General features: G+C 41.1%; 1 protein-coding gene across 4 annotated transcripts in view; it reads right to left on the reverse strand.

The window, feature by feature from the left end:
- Positions 1-553: 553 nt before the first annotated feature.
- The window catches only part of DTNA (dystrobrevin alpha), a 149,881-nt gene continuing 126,940 nt past the window's right edge, over positions 554-23,494 (reverse strand). For 2 of the 4 annotated variants that reach the window (XM_059836105.1, XM_059836104.1), the window contains 7 exons: positions 23,291-23,308; positions 19,099-19,258; positions 16,228-16,317; positions 15,502-15,670; positions 14,620-14,752; positions 11,362-11,408; positions 4,032-4,072 (listed from right to left, as the gene is read on the reverse strand). In XM_059836105.1, coding sequence (XP_059692088.1) covers positions 11,391-11,408; positions 14,620-14,752; positions 15,502-15,670; positions 16,228-16,317; positions 19,099-19,258; positions 23,291-23,308 — 588 coding nt within the window. In that variant the 3' untranslated portion in view covers positions 4,032-4,072; positions 11,362-11,390. Of the gene's footprint in view, positions 4,073-11,361; positions 11,409-14,619; positions 14,753-15,501; positions 15,671-16,227; positions 16,318-19,098; positions 19,259-23,287; positions 23,309-23,494 lie in introns of all 4 variants that reach the window. The other 2 variants (XM_059836102.1, XM_059836103.1) reach the window with 2 other exon arrangements.

A 23,494-nucleotide genomic window follows, 5' to 3' on the forward strand; every position in this document is an offset into this window, starting at 1 on the left:
TGTGTATGGCAAAGCCATTAAAATGCACCTCCACCTTTTGCTCCTTCTAAGGACACAGAGAGAGAGAGAGGAAGACAGTAGATAAGCGAAATTATAGTATTGCAGATAGGGCTTTAGCTAAGGTTCCTGAGCACCAGGGTCCCCTCATAGGTCTGTACCAGGCACCCTGTCAGGCCCCTGATGTCTCTGCTCATGGTGATTTTCATTGCTGCCAAGTGGAAGCAGGGAGAGATGTTTTACAGAGCGGGGAACTGCATTTTCAGGTTGTGAAGCTGCTAAGGATACAGAGACTTGAGAAAAGAAGAAAGAAGAAACTGCTTGGGCCACCGACAGCAGGCGCTGCTGGGTGCCATGCTCAAAGCGCTGGGGAAAGCGGTGGAAGGAGCTCTCTCGTACAGGGGTGGAGGAGACCGTGGGGTGAAGCAAAGACTGCTTGCTGCACCACAGGGACACATTTTCCTTTCCTACTGAAAAGACCCTGTGTTTGGGCTCCATGGAACAGGACTTCCAAAACCAAAATAAGCCACAAAACATGATGCTCCATAAATTACTTTTAAAAATCTTTTTAATGAAGAAATAATTCCATTCCAAAATATAGACACACAATTAAATAGTTTAATCACTTCAAAATATAACATGTCCCCAGTAGGTTCCAACACACACACACAAAACAATACTTAACAGCAATACAAAAAACCCATACAATAGCAGTTCTGTTACAATAGCAATGAATATTGTGACATCTTTAGTGTCTCTGTATCTGTCTCAAGTGGTGTCAAGTACAGTAGTTTTAAAAATGTCTTACAGTTAGTAGCCTCAAGATGTAACTCTTCATACATTTTTTTTTTTGGTTCAAAGGTAAAAATGCCCTTTTGTCTTCAGGACACAGTGGAGTGCTTGTTGTCCACAGCTCCGTCTGCTGAATTGAACCAATGTGATCACAGCAACCCGAAGTTGCAATATTTACACGGTCTATCTACATTAATTGCCAAGAACCAATAAGGATGGGAGAAGATGACTGAAAGTAAAGGCAGACACACTCATGATAAATTATGATGCAACAATTTGGCTCATGCATATAAGAAAATACGTATTATATCACAACAAAGGCCACACACCTTTTTATGCAGTTTAGTTACCATTACTACTTACAGACAACCCATTCTCCACCTTCGCTTTGGACATTCAAGGACCCTATACATCTTCACATCCCTGTCTCCTGATTCCAAACCACTGGTTTCCCTCCCGTGACAGTAAAACCACCCGGAGTTTTGACTGCTGTGGTGGGCCATTGGCAGTTAAGAAAAGGCCCATGCCGGGGACCTCTTCTGTAACTCTGTTTGTTTTAATGACCACAAACCACAACCAAAATAATATTCAACAAGCAGACAAAGACCAGCTGGGCGAAAACGCAGCCAGCTTAACAGTTGGAAAATGCTTAAAATAGGTATTTGGAGAGCCAAGTAAGAGGTGCTTCATCTCAGAGCTCCAGGGTGTAAGGGACCCAGAGCTCTGCTGGGGATGACCTTGTTGACACCAACCTGAGAGAAAGGTGCTTGATCTGTCAATTTTTTTCCTTACTCCTAGTCCGGAAGCCCTTGCAATGGATTTATTCTGTTGCATCTATTTTAAGCATAGCAATAATGAGCACGCAGACATTAAGATGATGGGAGGGATCTATTACTCTGGGTACAGTTAAACGTGACATGGGTTGAATTAGTCAGCCATTGCACGTAGCTGTGTTCTAGCTTGTTTTATCTCTGTTCAGGAAATGCTTGTCTGGAATCCTGCGCTGACAACAACATCTACAGCTTCACTGGAGTAGCTTTAAATGTGGAGTGCGAGGCACTAGTGGAGGCTCACCCATTCCTGAGAGGAGGTTGGAGGAGGGGGCATTGGAGGATATTGTGCCTGCCTTGCCAGGACGGCACATACCCCAGGAGCAAAGACCAGTGACTGCAAAAATGAAAAGCATATATGAAGATATCTGGATGCCTTGGTATGCATTTGGATGTCTGAGACCAAGCCCAGGTATGCAAGAGGATGCGGACAAGACATCTGCATATGCAATAATACAATATGAAAGTGAAAAATGGCAGCAGCTCTTTCATACAGATACTCATTCCCTAACACATAGTGCCCAGGGAAACAGCCACGAGCCTAGAGAACGCATGCAAACAAGTGGACTTACTGGGTCGAGCTACGTAGCAATCTCACGTAAATACGGCAGTGCACATCCACGTCACCATGAAAGCGAGGACAGACAAACCATGTTAACCTGCTTTAGATGGGTATCTCATCACTTGCTGTAGGCAAACCGTGCTGGTGTGAAATATCTGTATGAAACGCCGCTGTTTTCAGGGCTGTTGGACAGTGTGACTTCAGGTCAGCCAGACGCTGGAAGCCGTAATGTTGTATTAGGGCAGTAAAATTACGTTAGTGCAGAGGTCACCCTGAGCTAACACACCGCGCTTCTCAGGAGGGCTGTGCGGCCAGCATGTAACATTGCACTGTGTTACTGCCCGGCTTCTGCTCTAGCTGTTCCTGGCCTGGCTCTGATTTCCCTGCACGGCAGTGCTATCTGCCACACAGGTGTCACCTTTATTTCCAAGCAATATGCTGTGGGGAGGACATTCCAGCTAGTTTGTGTCAATCCCTGTTCAGGAGTATCTGTAGGTTTGCAGTCACAGCAGAGCAAACACTTTTTAGCTAGCAGTCTCACTGCCTAATCCAAAATGGCCAGGGAAGTCCCCTTTCTCCTGAAATAACTTTATACTCGAAAAATACTAAATCGGACAAAACTCCAATTCTGTAACTGTATGCCTGTCCTTTCGAAAAAATCCACCGCTTCTCTTGTGCTTTTCACTGACAGCTACTTCTCCATCCAGCTCCGAAAGAGTCTCACTACACATTTCCAAGAGTGCATGCAGAACATCTGGTGGCTGGCTAAGGCAATACACATTCGGAAGTAAAAAGAAAACAGTTGCAAGCGCACTTTAAGCCTGTACATTTAAAGCTGAAGGCCTCGAAAATAACATAATGGAGGGGGGGGAGGAGGAGGGGCAGAGAGATGGAAAGAGCTGGTTTGTTGAACACATGCTTACTAAAGCTAAAACATCAATGAAACAATACCATGGAGGATTATACATAACATCAGTCAGTTCAGGGATCTTATGGCACCTGTGGTTTATAAACAGCTTTAGCAACGAGTATTTCAAAACATAGTTCACAGTTTTAAGAAGATCTGTGCTGATTTAAAAACTAGATTCTATATCATTTGAATGTCACCTTTTGTATATGATATCTATTTGGAAAAAAAATATTTACACTAACTTCTATGGCTGATTTGTTAGATTATTTTGAAAGAAACATTCCTAAGTTACACATTAGCCCTAAATTAGAGAGGTTTTTTATTACTATTATTATTAATTATATTATTATTTTAGTACATTTTGTATAAGTCTTAATTTAAAGACTTGCAAACAAATTGCAAATATAGTCTGGTACTTTGTTTTCTGGGCTACTAGATATATACACTCAGGAGTATAATCATTCAGTGTTAAATGCGTAATTGTAGCTTTTTATTTCTTCTGTGGAAAAAATGTACAGTGTATAGTAAACCGATCTACTAAAATCTCAAAGTATTCAGAAATCAAATTTCTATCTATAAACAGTATTGTCATTGTAAACTGAACAGGTTCAATATCATGTGCAAAGGGTTTACGTGAGTTATTAATACCGCCATCCTTTGTAACAGCAGTACGTACGTCAGTCTGTTTTCTTCACCGGTAATGAGCCATGTTACAGAAGATGTAGCTAATATAAGTTAGCTTTAAACAAAAGTCTTGTTGTCAAAAACACACATCTACAAACTACAACTCTTAGAACAAAAGTACTGTGCTACAGTCCTCAGAACTTAGTTATGTGATTTTTTTGTCAAGAGACGCTGCACCTCTTGGTTCCACTCTTCTGTGAAGTTCGCAGCCGAGTTTTCTTCATCGTCTGTCCGAAAGCAGCTCTCCTCATCATCAGTTCTTACGTAGCTTTCGTTGTCTGTCTGACTGCAGCTTGCCTGTTGAGAAATGTTTAGGGAAGGTTTTTAAAAGGAGTGCTGCTTTAAGATGCTGCACCCACACAGGCGGAGCAAGTAAAGCCTCTTCTCCTTTGTTTGAGAGAGAAAAGGAGGAGCTGGCCAGTTCCTGTGGCTATCCCTGAAAAAGTTAAAAAAGTGAAAAAGCCATTCTACCCAGGTGAGCCATAGGTATTTGAGCTGTAAACGGAAACTTACAGGGCACTTGGGAAGTTGGAAACTTCTTAACCACAGGTTAGAAGACCGTTGCCTGCTCTGCTGTGGGACCCTGGGGTAACTGGGTCCGCACTGACACAGGTTTGCAGATGTTCCCATCTTCCCTTCCATTTTACCCTTCCAGGTTGCTCTATAAATAGATTATTGGTAGCGAAACCACAGATTATTCCCCTTGTGCACAGTGTTCAGTCAGCCAGTTAAGAGTCACTCACCATCAGGAGCCTCTCCTCATGCGTAAACGTCTCACCCTTAATTTACACACTCAAGTATATTTCCCCATGTCTAAAAAGAAATTAAGTTACTTCAGAGGATGGTTCTGGGTGCTATAGCTTGTGAACAGCCTAATCTGCTGGTGCACCAATTTCTCCTTGGTGCTCCTCTATATCCTGAAGCATCAATAAGTATCTTAAATTCCTATACTAGAGGCATCAAAGTTTTAGTTGTTGGTAATAGAAAATGCTTGATAGACGACTGCTGCTCTTCCTCAGAACTATGTCAGGATCTACAGCCAGGTAATACTGCAAACAACTTCTTTGGCATATTTATCGTAAAGGCACTGTTTACACGCTTGGCTCTTTCAAAGTTAAGGAGCTTGTCCTTTTTCTCTTGAACTACGTCAGACAGAAAAATAATTTGCATTACATGAGATCTGATAATAACAGCATAAAAGACCAAACCCTACTGACATGAAATCTTTGCTGCTCATTTCAGTCATGAGGCTGGTCTACAACATGAGAGATGAAACAAATCACTTCAGTAAAAAAGAGTTAAATTAAAGCTGATAAATGAAGAAAGGTCAGGTAGTTTAGCTTGCTTCTTCGCCTTCCTGACACCATTTGATTGTATTAATTATTCAAGCACAAATGCTTCCATCCGATTCCTTAATATCTAAACATGCCGAATGGTATGATGATCTTAATTTAGTATCTCCTTGTGTCAGGCAGTTACAAAAGACCTAGCATTAACATTTTATTGATAAATGGAAAGGAAACCTGCACTGCAAGTCTAATGAGAGGTTCACAAAAAATCTCTGAGGTACATTTTAAACGAGTATTTTTAAAAAATCAGACATGCATCTGCACTGCTTAAGTCTGCAAACTAATTTGGAAATAGTAGTAAAGTGACATTTTGCTCTTCACAATTCAGCCAAAAAATGCAAACGAAAGGCATAGAAGAGGTCAGTTCTCAGCTGCCTGAGACTAATTCTTATTGAACCAATTTCAGGGTCATGTAATTATAGGTACACCTCAGATTTCTTGATTATAAATAAAATCACGAGAGCAAAACAAGAGTGGTTTGTGAAACACTGGATGCATTAAGATGCATTGATAGTACTGCTAAGTATTTGGGTTTGCTTTGAATTTTCTGGGTAAATTACTTCTCTTTGGTGGAGTGTGGAGAGGTTATTCTAAATTCTCTCAAGACTTCTTTCTGTTCCACAGCCAGCATTGGGGTAGAGAGATTTTCACACAAGAAATAATAAGTATTAATAAACCTCAGAGCTCTAAATTCATTGCAGCATTTTGGAAATGCCAGGATTAATTCCAAGTTAAGACTCATATGACTTGTCATGTTATAAAACTGTTTCTCAACCTTTTTTGTAACTTTATCCACGGGTTCTTTTCCGTTGTTTATCATTCAGCGATTTTCAAAACCCATCCCTATCACTTGTGTAATTTTAGAATTAAATTCACAAAACTAAAGCTGCTTCTTCCCAGTTAACTTGGTCACAGTTCTTTTACAGCTTTTTTACGCCTACATGCTAAGAAGAGGAGGACTTAAGGAGAAAAATAAAGAAGAAAGCCAAAATATAGCTGTGTGAATGTAGCAGACATTTTTGAAAATTACTGTGCTGTCAGCCTGCTGTTATTTTCAAATGGAATGGTGCACATAATGCTGTTTTTTATGTATTTGTTCAGAAAAAAACAAAAAGAGACGCTGAATCATTTAGTTGTGCTAGTAGAGTATGACTTATGGATGTGTGCAGTTTACCTACTGCCTGTATCCTGCTTCTTCACCACTGCATCGCTGACTGAGGAGGAAGAGGCTGAAGAAACTGGGCTTGCTGAGGCTGGGGCTGAGGTGGCAAGGGAGGATCAGTTAGCAGCTAGTTGAGGAGTAGTTACAAGGATAACAAAGCCAAAATCCTCTTGGCAGTGCTGAAGCACACAAAAAAAAACCAAACTGCATTTTGGGAGGTTCAGGCTGGACATTAGGAAAAAATAACACCATGAGGAGGGTGGCACTGCACTGGAGGGAGATGCCCAGAGAGGTGGTGAAATTTCCATCCGTGGAGGTTTTAAAGTCTTTGCTAGACAAAGCCAAGGCTGACACGGTCTCCTTGTTGGAGCTAGACCTGCGTCTGATGGGAGACTGGACCAGATGACCTCCTGAGGGTCCAACCAACCAATGCACCTACACCTCTGTGATCTCCTGAGCTCCTGGCATGAAGCCCACGCGTGGAATGAACCACAGTGCGTGAGCTTTAAATGCAGCTAGTCACCTCTGACTAGCAGTGTTTGGGGCCCTACAGCCGAAGAGAGGCCAGGCCGGGGCACCGCTAGGAAACTTGACCTCGGGCAGTGGGCACAGCAAATCTGAAACCCACATATCCATTAACTGTGGGCTAGTAACCTGACTTGGGCCCCAGGCTAAGGATCCTGCGTCTCATCTGTCCCAAACAGTAAATGGCCAGGTCTGCGTCGCAAAGGGCTGAAAATGTCAATGGCCAGCGAAATGCACCCTAGCTCTAAAAACTTATTTCCTTCCCAGAAAAAAAACAGAGATGCAGGGCAGCTGTGTCTTCACAGCACTTAAACGAATCGCCTGTGCCCTTCAGCTTAACCAACCGCCCTTCTCACAGCGGCACACCAGGCGGGCTGGACTGACCACACCATCTCTCTTGGCCCATGGGTTTTATCACCTGACATTTGGCAATATTCCTAATCTCTGCTGGTAACCATGAAAACAGAGTTTGGAGAAAAAGAGAAAAGGCGAGAAAAACATGAAAGTGTTGACTCAGTAAGACTTCTGTCCTGGAAACCGGTCAAGTTGAATAAATAATAATTTTTTAACAATGCATTCATATAAAAAAGTTGAAGCGATTTGGGGTTTTTGTGTTTGAAAAATTTCCACCTGTTTCAATACAAACCATTCAGTCACTTTTGCAATGGAAAACATCGCCCCTGGCCACCCAAAGCCCCAGACCCCACAATTTGTGTGATAAGGTTTAGAGCAAGTGAAAGGGTTTGGAGGGGGAATGGAACTGAGTCTTCACCTTAAATTATTACATGTTTTTGTCAACAGAGAGAAAATGTGATCATAGTTAAAAATTGAGAACAAAACCTCTAATAAAGACTCCTCCCTGTACTCCCTCTCAAGTGGATGCTTTAGGTCTGGTTTTTATCAGCTTTTCACACCTCCTTTTCTGTTATAATAATGCATATAAATGAATTGGACATGACCAACTAAAATGTTGCCATGCCAGCACTAAGAAAGCATTGCTTTAGAAAATCTAGGAAATTGTAGGTCTCATGGGAACATGTCCACTGCACAAGTCGACAGCTCTTAATTGAAAATGACAACTTTTTAACCACTTTCAGAGATGGAGGCTTTCTGCTCCCATTGGCCATCCTTGGCAAAAAAGCAACTGCTGTCAGGGGGGTAAAGGCAAAATAACGTCAAAGTTGCACGTTCACCTAATTTCAAGATCTGCCTAGAGTGTGCTGAAAACAAGTTCAAATTCACTCTGTTACTCTACTAAAAATAAAACAAGTAGTATTAAATACATTTAACATAAAAAGTAAACTGAAAACATGATTAAATTATGTTTTATACGTTACTGGAACCACTTGCTCTCTTGGGAATTTGCTATACTAGATGTTATTTCAAAATCAATTCTAGAGAATTGTACATAGCACTTTTAAAAATGCAAATGCAAATAGAATGCAAAAAGCCTTAATCAAAGGATATCAATACAAGTGTCAGCAAGTGTGTCCAGAGAAGGGCAATGAAGCTGGTGAGAGGTCTGGAGCACAAGTCTTATGAGGTGCGGCTGAGGGAACTGGGGTTGTTCAGTCCGGAGAAGAGGAGGCTGAGGGGAGACCTTATCGCTCTCTACAATTACCTGAAAGGGGGTTGCAGAGAGGTGGGTGTTGGTCTCTTCTCCCAAGTGACTAGCAATAGAACGAGAGGAAATGGCCTCAAGTTGCGCCACGGAAGGTTTAGACTGGATATTAGGAAATATTTCTTTACTGAGAGAGTGGTGAAGCACTGGAACAGGCTGCCCAGGGAGGTGGTGGAGTCACCATCCCTGGAGGTGTTCAAAAAACATGTAGACGTGGCACTGCGGGACAGGGTTTAGTGGCCATGGTGGTGTTGGGTTGATGGTTGGACTTGATGATCTTGCAGGTCTTTTCCAACTTTAATGATTCTGTGATTCCGTGAACACCACTCGTCCATGATTGATGAATGAGGAAATGAACAAAACTCAGTGGCTGGCCATCAGTGGCAATATCACTCATAAGAAGCTATAATAAACTGATCCTTTGTTTCCCACCATTTTTTAAATAATCACAGATGTAGTACTGTTGTGAGATAAGAAAGTATGTTGGCTTTCTACCTCATATGGCCATCTAGGCAATACAATACTGACTGTATTTGTATCATCATTGATTGAGTAATATTATCTTAGAAGTAAAAGTCTTGATGCAGTTAGTAAGCTTCAAGCAAGAACCCAACGTAAACAGCAAAAGCACTTTAGACGTTGCAACTGCTATGAACAATTTTGGATTTAATTTTCCAAGGCTATGAAATATTAGTACCAAATGAAATGCACAAGATACTTTAGCCATCCATATTCACAAAAGAGTGAATCTTGAGAAGACTAAGCCAGGTGTATCATGTGCAGATAAATCACAATGTAGCATAATACAGAATTTGTTCTTGCAGATATAGGTGGAGTGCCAAGTTCACCAATTTTTGTTGCTAATTTCTATAGGGCCAGGCTTTTACAACTGGTGGGAATGTTTCAGTCTTGGGTACTGGCTGAAGTGCTCTCCTGGGAGACAGAAAGAGTTTCATTATGGAATTAACCAGAGCACAATGCTTTAAAAAATTTTTTTGGACAGGATTTCAAAAGGTTTCAAAAGCATCCAGGAGATGAGATAGTAGCTCAGTCTCAGATCTCTGCTAATTTGAGACAGGATACATATTTTCAAGAAAGCTAGGCTGTATGGCAGTATGTGTTTCCCCACATCACCATGTTAACACTGGTTCCTAACAAAAAAGGAAACCTTAAATGGGATTGCCTGAGCTTTATAGTTCTAATGAAAAGGATTTTCTTCCACTTAATATTGCAAATGGTTTGTCTGAATGCTACTACCCTTTAAAGTCATAGTGATTCATAATTGTAATTAAACTCAGTTATACGTAACATTTCCACTATATACATAGTTATACACACATACATTGTTGTTGGAAGATCTATTTTCCTTTTCATGTGACCTGATCTATAACTGATAACTGCAACAAAATAGAAGAAGAAAACTTATTTTTCTGGCTGTCAATGTTTAGGAAACTCTACACAGCTCATCTTTTTAACAGGGCTACTAAGAAAATGAATGTAACCTGAGGGGCCACGTTAGGAGAATTTTTATGAGCGGTTATTTGGTGTTTATAGTACTCTGGGTATTGCCATTTATTTGCTTTTCACATCCATTTATTCTGCTTTAGCTGCCAGAGACACTGAGACAGATGCTTCAGAAATACCTAACAGCTTTTAACACTGAAGACTGGCAGCTGCTTTCACAAGGTCCACACTTTAACAGCCAAATTCTACTGTCATCGGAAGTTGCAAACACCTTGAACCAGGGTCAAATTTTGCCATCAAAATTGCCACATAAATAAGGAGGTCTAGCATAAAACATGGCATAAAAGAATCTAGCAACATGAATCCCTGCTAAAGTTGGCATAGGCTGGTTTACTGGTTTTGGTTATCTGAACATGACCCTGCTCTGCACTTGGAGTGCCCATTTGATAGTTGACCTTTGGTTGCCTTTAGTTCTGGCTCTGAGGAAGAGACTCAGTTTGCAGACCAGAGTCAGACCCCTATTTTGATTGCTCCTCTCTTTCTGGCCCTGTTACCCATGGTTCAGTGTCGCAGTAGGATGGACAGCATCGTCTCACTGCCATCTTCACCGCAGGGCAGTGCACTCTCCTAGGAAGTCAGAAATGCAGAGTCTGTAGCTTCAGATGAGGCAAGAAGGAAATGTGTGGTCTCCCATTTCCTGGGCAAATGTTCAGAATAACAGGCTACAACATAAAAATAGCCATTGTCTGTGTTCCTGAAGAAAAACACAACTGCTGAACTTGGCATTATATTCAGTGCTGCAACTGTGAGGTTGGCACGTAAGGAACATAACCTGAATATGGGCCAGCACGGAATTTATAGACCTTCTTGCCTTATCTCTGAATTGCCAGACTTTAGCTAGTAGCTGAGTAACTTGCACTTTGGATTGGGGCTTTTTAAACTTCCACAACACATCTGAGGACACGTCTATGGTTAAGCAGCTGGTGGATTGCTTTCTTTAATGTTTGCCTAACTCTTGTTTCACACACTGGAGTAGACGTTCCAGAAATGGTCTCACCAGAAATGATTTATTTCAGTTATCCTAGGAAGATTAAAGCATTGTAAGGAATTGAAGTCAGGTCTCCTGAAGTGTAATCTGATTCCTTATCTTCTGGATAAGGTTTCTCTGTACTGGCTAATGTATTTGTCATCATCCCCAGGGATGAAAAGCTTACGTTCTCACTCTTACGGTCAACAAAGGAAGAAGATAAAAAGGGTGGTAGCTTAACAGGAATCTTCAGGACTAGGACCACATTTCAAAAAATTAGAAATGATTTAAAGAGATTCCTAGGCATCCTAACACAGGTTAAAAGAAGAAAGAAACAGCATCGTCACATACACTCAGGCAGCACAAGGTGCATTGCAACTGAAATACACATTATGGGGATTAACTACAAACATTTTTCTAAATTATAATGATACTTACTTGAGAGGAGAGAGAGAAGGATATTGCACTCAACTTTGCAAACTGACCTGTAGATAAGAAAGGATAGAAAACAAGAAGATGACCAATTAAGCCAGTGAGCAGCCAGGCAGTGTATTATTCTGAAGAAAGCCATGCACAAGCCTAGAAACAAAGGGAGCAATTATGGATCCAGAAAATAAACCCAATCGAAAGTGTCTTACGCAACATATCCAGCAAAAGACTGTAACAAGAATACAACTGGTAGCAGATGTGGGAGGATAAGAACTGTTAGCATTTACTTGTGCACTAAATCCGTTTTTTTCTGGTAGAGATACTTGTTATTTACAACATGCTTCAAAAAAAGAGAGAGAAAGAAGCCTCCTTTGAGGTTCCCTGTCCCAGATTTCCTTGTGTATCTTGGGTTTTCTCTCATATTTTAATACTAATTTAGAGTTTAGCTTGAAAATCTTGCTTGGAGACAAGGTGACACAAAATTACAAGAGTGGATTTTGACCAGCCATCTTCTATGCTACACTACATCTACATGTTTTTCTAAATGTGCTGCTTTTACACAAGGTGAGACATTTAGTAACATAAAAATGGTTACCATATTGTTACTGAGGTTACCATTCTGTAACCTTAGTAGGAGTTCCTCCTCGCAGATTTTTTTCAGCTGACAATTGCATCACGATAGCTACAGCCACCAGCTTTTTTTGGCTATCCAGATGAATGCAGTGTACATGTGAGTACGAATAGTAAAATAGCCTGTAATAAATTCCAATGGTTTGATGCAAAATGAGAATAGTTGACCTGGCCACATCATTTTTTGCAAGTAGAAAGTTGTGTCTTTATCTTTAGAGACTACTCAGTGATGCTAGTAGAAAAAGGAACAGAACAGCAAAATACCACGAATTAACTGCAAAGTGCAGAGAAAAAGCCAAAGCACATATCTCAGGATCAATACATGACACTATCCAACCAACTCCTAACTACCTTAGTGGTCCCTACTAACTTAATACCTTTTCTTGCTTCCTTTAAACCTGTTCCCTAATTGAAAGGGCATCAGCCATACTGGGAAGGACTTCTCACACATTGCATGCTTTGGGTCTGTGGTTATCAACTAAAAATAAATTTCTACTTACAAGTCACTACTGTCAAATCATTGCCTGACAGGAGCTGACAATCTCAAAGACGGTAAAGTACATCATGAAATTTCATTTGGAAAAATGCTATTAAACAGACCTTGTCTAGAATGAGGACTTTGTGTTCCCACAGTGAATACATTTTTGAAAGAAAAAAGCCTTTCTCTTTTTCTGGTTTGCCCCCCGCCCAGTGGAAACAAATTGTGTAAAACAATGGGGAACAAAGTTCACCTGGGCGTAGTCTTGGCTGACCTAAATTCAAAAGGAGTTTTATTCTGACATCGATAGGGAGAAGATTTCCTCCCCTTCTTCTAGGAATGTTGTTTGACAGTAAAAAAGCTCTATTTTGACTGAAGCAAGAGTAACACCCAGTCCTATTGAGCAACATATAGTATAACTTCTACTGCACAATGAATGCCCTTATTTTGCAGTGCACATGCATACTCAATTTTGTGCATGTACAAAATCCCGTTGTAACTTGTGAAGCTCATGTAACAGTGTTGCCATATATTGCACTTCCATACTGTAATCAAAGTACAGTCAAATTAGTCTATCGTTCTTTCTGGAGAAAATGGAATTTTTACCAGGAATAATAACATTTATTATTTGATGCTTGACAGCTGTCACTATTGAGGTACTCCTCCCTTATAACTAACAATTACTTTCCATTATATCAGCAGTAGCTGCTCATCCTGTTCAGAAGTTTAAAGGCTGTCATTTTTGCCATTTCCTATCTTGGATAAAAAATTGTAACCAAAAAACCCATGTCACCCACTGTTGTCTTAGTAGATAGTCTACAACAATTCTGCTCCTGTTGTCCTGTCTTTAAAGACCTTTGCAATGAAATGACTTTTGGCAGGCTACCATGGGCATGTAGCGGACCTAAGTAAACGACAAAAAAAAAGATGCTCACATTAACCTCAAAACTACCTGAAATTTTGATATGAGTCAATGAACTTTTGCAAGACTAACTTATCCTAGCAGCTTTACAGAAAAGAAGACCAAAAGAGCAGCCATTCTTCATTAGATCACGAGCCTGTCAGTCCCAGATTCTTGTCTCCAAAGTGACTGGCAGTGGACATCAGAGAAAAACTATCAGAAAAAAAGTCTAGATTTTGTTAGCTCCCAGCAGTCAGTAGTCTGAAGAATTCCTGCCCAGAAGGTACTTTTGAACCTCAGTTCCATACACCTGATCTCTCAGTACCTGCTTAATCCTTTTTTTTAGCCCATTTATACTTTTGGTCTCTGTTATATTCTGTAGTGGTGAGTTCCAAATCTTAATCAATCACCATGTGGGAAAATAGTTATTTTTGCTTGCTTCAGCTCTGCTCCCAAATAACTGAACTGGGTGTGCCCTCCTACTGACATTACTACCAATATTATGAGAAGTAATGAATTTTATATTAGGATGGTCCAAGTCAGAATAACTTAAAAACTGGTGATAGTCCAGGTAGAAGTGGAGACCATTATGCAGACAGGACAGGATATCTACAGAATTCCAGCTCCCCCTAGCAAATTTGCTTTACTCGGACTCTTAATGCCCTTTGGAAACTTCCTCAGGGGGTGTTTAATGACAAATCCCCAGGCTTCTCTATACGAGGTGCTTGTTGAATACTTGGTCCTCTGGGATACAATTAATTTCAGACCCTGTCCTCTCCTTCCAGATTCTGACAATGACAATAACACACAGATGCACTTGAGCTTCAGTTCACACTGGAGAACCATCATAAATGTTTTTCACTACTGGAGAAAAAAAATAAATCTAAATATAGCAAGAATTCAGCTTGACACCACCAACCAGCCTCTATGGTACAGGGGAATGAGGTCTAAGTGACTTGGTAGGCACCAGCAGAGAACAAGCTCAGAGGCAATTCTGTCCCACCTGATGCCCTTGCAAGCTTAAGGACTACTGTTGTGTGCCTCAGGCTGTGTGGTCTTCCTGGGTATGCACAGAGGCTTGATGCATGCGTGTCGCTGGAAGAGAACAACAGCAGTTTTTTGAATGCGGCTGCTCTAGTAACTGAGAGGAGATCACGCCCCAGGGCCCAGGACGGGTTAAGAAGGGCACTGGGCAGCTATGGCGCTTTATTGTTTCTCACTTATGGAGACCTATGGGCAGCTGGTGTCCTTCTCCCACCTGGTACGCCTCATCCTGCAGCTTCTGCTTCAGGTACTCCTCCATTTTCAGTTCATTCTCCAGCTGGCGGACAGAGTCATTCTCATAATTTTCATCATCTGCTCTGACATAGGGGTCTCCATCTTCTGTAACCCTAAAGACAATTATTAATAAATAGCCTCCTGAGATGAATGACATTCAGAGTCAATAAAACTTCCCTTTATTTTAAGCTATAATGAGAGCAGGATACTTTAAGTCCAACCACATGCTCCACCAGTTAGTATTTTCTTGGCAGTGGGAAACGCTCCTGTTATTTCCCCTCTCCAGTGGTCTGGTATTGATGAAGTAGACCAAAGGACATATTCTGCTGAAGGCATTTTGGGGGTACAGCCCTATGCAAGTGAGTAACAAAAGTTCTCAATAACTTGATACAAAGAGGTTGAAGAAAAATAACTGGAAAGATACCTATTGTCTTTGATAGGAAGATTCAGGTTCTAAAAATAAATCAGTTTGTTGATCAATTGAGTTGGTCAATAAAAAGCATTCTGTCCTCTCCATCTAAAAACTTCCCTTTTTCCAGTGGGCTCCAACAGGCCCCTCAGTCTGGATAAGCAGGGAATAGGACTGCAGGGCACATTAGGGAGCACATCTGTCCCACAGCCTCCATGCTGCCCGAGTGTACCAGACTGGATGTGAGATGGCTCACTCCTGAGGGCATCCTAAGTTATGGCCTTTATTGTTTACAGAGCTCACTACTATCTAACCATGAAGCTGTTCTCACCCGGATTTAGGCATTTTTTTTGGTAATCAAATAGTTGAGAGGGAGAGAAAATATCACATGCTGCATATTGTTTTCAACAGAAAAAGAATGAGATTAAGAAGGTGAATCAAGCAGGTACTCACATGTCACTGCGGATGGAGCCGGTGGCAGCGGCGCTGTGGAGGTACCCTGGCTTCCGGGCATGGATCTGTGCGAGGAAAGCCTTCTCAGATGTTGGGGATGGAACAAGGTCATCAAAGTGAGTCCGTCCAAATTCAGAATCCACATTGCTTTCTGTCTCGCTGCCCACTTCTGTGAAGCAAAAGGTGACACATGGTTCCATTTAACTTTCACAAGAGTGAGTACACTTGCCTGTTTCTCTAAGCCTTTCTCTGCCTTTCCAACTTTGAATGCCACCTCCTCAGAGCAAATAACAGTATATTGTTCTACATATATCTGCAGAGCTAATAATTTTCTTCTTGTGGTGGGACAGAATACTGAAGCTTTTGCTTATCTGGGTTATCAGGTAGGATATTTTTATGAGAATACTACAGACTGCATTTTACAAGAGGTCCTACGTGTTCTACACTGAATGAAATTTCTAAAGAGTGAAATCCCACTCCATGTGGAATCACAAACAAACTTCTCAAAGCTTTCACTGTATCCAGCTGCACCTCTACGTCCATGGCTTTCAGAACTGCTGTATTCCTGAAGCTGTTATTTAGGGATTTTTTCTTCTAAAAGCATAAAAAGCTTTGAAGACACACTACACTGCTTTTTTGTTGGCTTTTATTTTCCTATCTCCCATTTTTTCAAATATATGTGAAATGCCAATGTGGTGATTATCCACCCTCTTTAGCCTCACTCACCAGAATTTAGTTCTTTTACCAAAGAAGACATGGTGTTGGTGATTGAATCTGCTGCCACCAGCAAATCATTTCTTAAGTTTCGTCTTGCACCTGAAGCGAGAGACAGACAAAACACAGTGTTAATATTCTTCACAAGACGTATGCTTTCCTGTTGAAAGCAGTTTTAACCCTGCTGAAAGCTGCCAGTGTGATAATTCAGGGTATCAAAGTCCTTACGAGGGACACGTGCAGAAGAGTTCTCTGCAGAATGGCCTCATTTACTTATGCTGTGTGCAAGAGCAGAAGCCTACCCTCATGCTTCATTTAATCACAATGCCAGATATGTGGAGATTATTCATTGCCATCAAGCTTGCATTTCTGCGGTGACACCAGCAGACCAGGCCTGGAAGATTAAATCCAGCATGAACTCATTTACAGTGTCTGTGGGGGAGGACGGAAGAAATGAAGTGTTTTCTCTAAGTTCCCACAGCTCTGTTTAATGACACCATTATTGCCAGGTATTTGCCAGATAATTATGGCAAATGTTGAAGAAACATACTTGACCTTATCAAGACTGATATGGATTTTTCTTCTCTGCTCCCTCTCAGCCTCTCCTGTAGCTCAAGGACTTTCTTGTATATTCCATAATTTACTTTCTTGCCATTTTTTTTTTTTTAATAAAGGAAGCACTATTGCCTCTCTAAACAGCCCCAGGCTGCTTTTAAACTCTTTGTAATAATGGATCTAGAAGTGCTTCCCTGCTGAACCTGGCAATATTCCCTTAACCATCAATCATGAAAGATTCTTGTGAGCTGCATGAAATACTCCTTCCCTGGGAGCAGGCTGTGGGTAATGTGTGCTTAACTCCCCGAAATTCCGAACATAGGTCCTATTGTAGCTGAATAATCAATATATCCCACAGAATCTCTAATCTTCCAGACTGGATTATTCACAGGAATTGGCAGAGTTTGACAGCTGTAGATTCTTTAAAACTGGCTGATTGTAAAACAATACATTTAAAAAAGTTCCGCAAGTCCTGAAGAGGTTTTTTTAATATATGCATTAGTAAATGGTTACTGGAATGTAAATTGAAGTAGTTAATCTATACAAACACAAACACTCAGACAGCCATTCCCTCTCTAAAGTCTTCTCAATTTTGTATCTCTGAACTATTGCAAACACGATGGAAAAAAAAACCAAACCAAGAGAAACCATGCTTTAACTATGGCTTGTCTGCATTATGTAGATATAGTCAGATCTCTGTTGGTGCAGCAGAGAATGGAGCCGCAAAATCTCAGCCCACCCGCCCCCCATCACAAAGTTGTATGTCAAGATGTGACAGAGTGGCTGGCTTCAAGTTCTTTGGGTTTGACCTTCCCATCTAGACAATATGGTAGATAATGACATAAAGCTAGATATTTATCAAATGCAGCAGTTTTTAAATGTGATCGCTTACCTTTTTATATTGCTTTTTCTCTTGAACAGAACACATTTATATACTTAAAAAGCACTTGCCTGAGGCAGCCTTAGTATTATTTATGGATATTTTATTGTGGCCACTACATTATTTCTCTTACTCTCAGCTCTGGAAGAAACTGTCCTATAACAGCACAGGGGTTAGTGGTCTGCCTGTCTTGATTTTTTTCACAGCAGAAAGAAGAAAAATATATCTTCCCTGTTTCTATTGCCACAGAAAATGAGATATCCAGCAACCTGTTACGTTGGGACTAGGAACTATGCATATGTTCAATACATGAATTGATTAGCACTTTAGTAGAAAGTTCTTGATTGCATTATAGCTTCAATCTTAAGATACACACACAGACACAATTCCCATGAAAATCAAGGGGAAGGGTGCATGAGAGGGCTGAACACGCTTCCACGGTAGCACAGGAACTCCAGAGCTCCACTTACATTTGATTTGTACTAGGGAAACAGGGAAAAAAAATATTCAAATAAAAGAACTGCACTGATGTAAATATTTTAGGAGAGAGCAGATTAGAAAAAGAAGGAATATTTCTTCATTTAAATTGCAGAGACTATTTACTTTCTTTAGTATTCAACATAGTAATTTAATCTGTGGCCTTAGAAATTCAAAACAGTTTAAAATTTATTGTTACTTGACAAAAGAGTGGAAAGAGGAGTGAGAAACACAGTGCAGCCTACGGCAGTTTTCTGGAAATGTAAAGGAAGTGTTCACCTAGACTTCCAGACTCGATTCCTGTCTAGTCTGGCTGGACCCTTCTCAGAGGCCCAAAGCAAAAGGACAAGGGACAACAGTCACAAGTTGCATCAAGGGATGTTCCAATCAGATAAAAGGACAAAAAATCTACACAGTAAGCACGGTCAAACACTGGAACAGAGGTTGTGGAAAATGCGTACCAGGAGCCATCCAGAACTCAACTGGTTTAGGTCCTGAACCGTCTGATGTCACTTTGAAGCCTTCTTTCTTGGAGCAGGAGGACATGGTGACTTACAAGAGCCCTTTCCACCTGAACTAATTCTATGATTGTATCATCTATTCCTAGCAAAGTCTTTATTTAAAACCAAACACACTGACAATGCTTTGCTGAGGTCAACAGCAATTCTTCTTCTGGTTAACAGAGCACTGATAACTGGTCTGACCATCTTGCATCAAAATCCCCTCTTACCACAAAATCCATTAATTGGCATCATTGTCCAGTTTCTGCTTACCTGCTCGCTTTGACAGCAAAGTCTGATGGCTGACAAAGTTGATTTTCAACGGCAAAACACAGTTGTTGCAGATTTTTTTTTGTTTTGTTTCATTGTATGTAACTCAGAAGCTCAAGTTCATTTAGTCATTAGCCACAAGAAATAATGATTCTTCAAATAGTCTCCGAGTACCTCACACAAGCTACTAATAAGACTTACTTTGTGCGAAGGCTTCCTGCACATCTCCTCCCACGCCGGTCAGGGAGTCCTGAGGTGCATGGGTTGGAGTGGAGCAGGCAGAGGCAGACCTGATGGGCATTGGAATCGGTCGACTGATAGTGTGGCTGGGTGAGGAACGCGGGGAGCCTGCCCCTTGGGTCTGCAAAACAATCACGAGGGATTAAACAGGTCTTTGAAAGAGCCCTCGCCTCCTGTCCTTGCCACCCATCCCTCAGCTTAAGGGCATCATGCTGTTTGTGTATCAGTTGGGTAATGTTAATTTTGCTAAAAGAAATACACTGAAGTCAGTTGTTAGCGGACAGCAAGGCTTCTGTGTAGAAAAACAGTAAGTAGGAAAATATGAGTCAAGACCTGACTTCCTTTAAGCATGGGAAAATGTCAGGCAGCTAAATTAAAAAAAATCCAAGTTAATAAGCACCAAAGTATAGGCCTTCTCTCTGCCCTCTTCCCTCTCCCACTCCCCCAGTTCGCATGCGTGTTTGATAAAACATAACCCATTCAGGCTGTGAGAAGGGGAGAGATGCTGGCACTGACGTGGCTTCCAGCCTGGGCAAGGGACTGAAACAGCCCCTTTCATCAGAGCGCTGCCATGAGAGCTGATCGCAGCCCTGCCCTCCGCCTCCCTGCAGGAGAAGTTCATGGTACATGCAACCTCTCAGTCACATAAAGTCTGACACTCACAATAAATAATAGAGCTTTATGCTTTTTATTCGGAGCTAGAGAGCTATTTTAAGCCGCTATTAAATCATACACTATTAAATTGTTTGCTCTGCAGGATATACTCAGGCACTCCCAAAACACTGTGGGGATAGGGCAATATAAATTTCTGCTATGGTTCAGCTGCTGGAAGTGAAAATGTTTTAACACCAGTCATATAAAATCTCATGCTGTTAGCACCTCACAGTTAGTATCACTTAGCTGAAATTCAAACAGACTTTACAAAATAGTAATTTTTACAAATGCAGCTGGGTGAGTGATACCAAGAGACATAGTGCACTTTTCCATGACTGTTTCAAACCCCCTGGGAACGTGTATTCACCTAAGGGAAAACAAATGCTGGAGCCCACACCAAACCGCACATGGCTTTTGACTGAAAACCTGTGTTTGGTAGATGCCAAGGATGGAGATGGCTTGAGTGCTGTTAAAGGGGAACTGCAGCACATGCACCTGGTTGTTTACAGTGAAAAGTAACCTGAGGGCTGGCTTTATTTTGAGAATTCAGGAGGATTTCTTAACTCTTCCCATGGCATTTATTTTGACTCCTGTAGTGGCCGCCACTGCAGCCTGATACGGTTTGGCAAATATGTTCTAACAAAGACAATAGCAGCCTATTGCAGGAGGAGTGCAGCATTGCCCTTGAGATTTTTTTTATAAATTCCTGCCCTGGACCATAAATAATGTATCAGAATACTAAGCTATTTGTTCTTTTCTCCTATTACCCCTTTCTATGAGACATTATCACCAGAGAGACATCAAGGGCAAATTAAGTTTATGAGGAATAAGCACATTACTGATGGGAGAACGGAGGATTTAATACTTATAATTTCTTTAATGATCGGTTTTAGAACATTTAAATGATGGATGAAAGGGAAGTCGAATATATAAAGGCCAGATGCTCTCCTGTTTCTGGAATCGTCTGTACCCACTCCAGCAGGAATGCAGATCTCTAGTCCTGCAGAGGCAGGGCACAGAGCAACCTGCAGATGCTCCAAGGTCCTTGGAGGTCGCACCCCCTGCACATCAGGTGGGGGATCTGGGATCTACAGCCATCTCCTTTCATGCCTCGACAGGGCATGTTTCATCCTCTGTGAAATAAATTTGTGAAAGAATTTCTGGTTCCCAGCTCCCTCTTTCACTTGCCCTCTTTCCTCAGCTCCCCTTTGCCTTTGATCTCGGTTCTGGGGAACACCAAATACAGTGGGAACTTTCAGAGAAGATGAGAAAAAAATAGACAAAATTTGCTTCCTATAGTCAAGTCACATTCAAAGACTGAACTTCAGAGTAGGCATTTGATTTACTAAAAATAACAGATGCCTGCCAGTACTACTTCGCTGGAATTTTCCCACAAGAGAAATGTAAAAGCTGCTGCACACCAGTGCTTACCCTTGTGGCTGCTTTGCAGCTATGACTGAGATCTCGCGTTTATGATAAACAGCGCTCTCTTATCTGTAGCTTTCAGTGTTGGAACAAACTGTTTGGGAAGCACAGGGAGATGAAGCATTTGGAGTCCCCTGTCCAGTAAAAAACTTCTCTCTTTTTATACTCTTTGGGCAGTATCAGACACAGTTGATGAACAGCAAGTTGAAATAGGAGGATATTAGGGAATGCCTGATTTCAGGGGGGGTGAACACTTTAATTATATTTTACTGATCTAGATCCACCTCAGCCCAAGTTTGTGGGAATGGGGTGCTATTAGGATGGGATTACTGCTTAGTGGTTGTCAGGAGAAACGTGGCTTTCACAGGCTGGAGCTAACAGCCTGAAACCTGCTAAGATAGTCAGTAGCGACTTCTTGGTAATCTCAGCAGAGAAATCAACCGCCGAATTGCTCCCAAACCTTGGTGGCCCCACCAGCTGAGGACTGAGGACTAAGGCGTGCTGAAAGGGGAGCTACCACAGCCACCACAGATATCTGGACGGCTTCAGCTTTTATGTTGTACTGGGTTGCAGCTATCAACGTATTTTATTTAATTCACCATCCCTAGTCAACCTGCTGTGGATTTTAAGTTAACCCTTGCTAGACAGGAAAAGATTTCCCACTATCAACTGTCATGCATGCTTACGATAAAATGCTTGAAATGAAAACTGGCTTTACAGGAGCTTTAGCCCATTGCTCCCTCTGCCGGAACCGAACTGGGATGACATATGGGGAAAGCCTGTCTCACAGCCTCATCGAATGACACGGATGTGAAGAACTCATTATCCTTTATCAAGGAAGGGCAGGAGAGAAATAGAAAGTTCATACGCATTAGACGAACTGCCAGGCTGCTCATTCCAGTTGAATTCCTCCAGAAATAAATTTAATCCTGTTTCTCTCAACAGATCATGAAATGGCATAGTGTAATGGGGATCATTTCATGGAAACTGTGAGAATAATTCCTTACCGTCATCACCTGGCATTCAGCAAGGCTATTACTTTCAGAAGAAAAAAATCCTATCTCATAATAGCCTGAAAATGTGCTTTCACTTACACTGTCCAGTGAACATTTTATATGGTAGGGAAACTCTTGTCATGTTGGAAACCTCTCTTTTGCGAATGGAAGATCTTTTAATACTGTTATGCAGAATCAGAAAGATGGCCCTTACACAGAGGTGATGTTTGGTCAGGTATTTTTTTTTTGGTGCAACAGATTCATGGTCTACAAAAATTAGCCAAAATGTTACTTTTATGAAGCATGACTCTGCATGCTCTACCATAGACAGAACACATGAGACTTGTGAGTATTTCTGCTGATGAAAGCAAGAGGAAGTGTGCTTTGTGAAAATGAAACATTTTTATTGGACTCATAAATCAGACTGCTGTCTGAAAAGTGCCTTTTTTTAGCCTAATATCTTTCCAAGATCCATTTCAATACTAAAAAGCTCCAAAACAAGTAAATCTTCTAAAATTTACCATTAGTAATAGAAATACTTGCCCTTTTTGATCTAGGTTGCAGAATCCTTTTAGAAACTACATTATTTTCCTGAAGACTCATGGGACTGTTAGTATCAGTGCCCACTTTAAAAGATGCCTTGACTTTTTCTGGATAAAGCAGGATTTCAAAATCACTGTCCTGGTCTAATTTAAACTCAGTTATATTTTTCTTAAAGTTCCAAAATTCTCATTATGTTTTCAAAATGTTGTCTATGGTAGAAGTGTTCTTTAATTTCTATTCTAGGTTGGTTTCACTACATTTGGGTGGTGGTTTCCATATCTTATGTGTTCTTATTTAGAGGAGTGAGAAAAAGATCAAGACTCCTTGTAGCCATGACTCACTTCCTAGAGGGCTAAGATGTTTAATTGTGAAAATTGTTCCAAGATACTTGAAAATAATGTGTGAAAGAACTGCAAAATATTAATTTTGGTCAAAGGAACACGCACACATTTCAAGCAAAGGAAGTAAAATAAATCACAGGAACACAATCACATTTAGGAGTTAGTGAGGCCTCCAATAAGGAGGTAACTTACTACCTGTTTCAATTCTTCTTCCTAAAGAAAAAGAGGATCAGCACATGAGATTAGCCCGGATGTAAGTGAAGAACAGAAAACAAAGCCAAATTTGGAGTACAGGGTTAAAGCCACAGTCAAGATAGTTGAAGGTATGTGACCAGGTTATGGTCTCACCTCTGCACACTTTGAAACACCAGAACAGTGCAAAGCGTGCAGAAAGCTACT

The sequence above is a fragment of the Gavia stellata genome, chromosome 3 (assembly GCF_030936135.1).
Source record: "Gavia stellata isolate bGavSte3 chromosome 3, bGavSte3.hap2, whole genome shotgun sequence".
In the NCBI taxonomy this organism is placed as follows: Eukaryota; Metazoa; Chordata; class Aves; order Gaviiformes; family Gaviidae; genus Gavia; species Gavia stellata.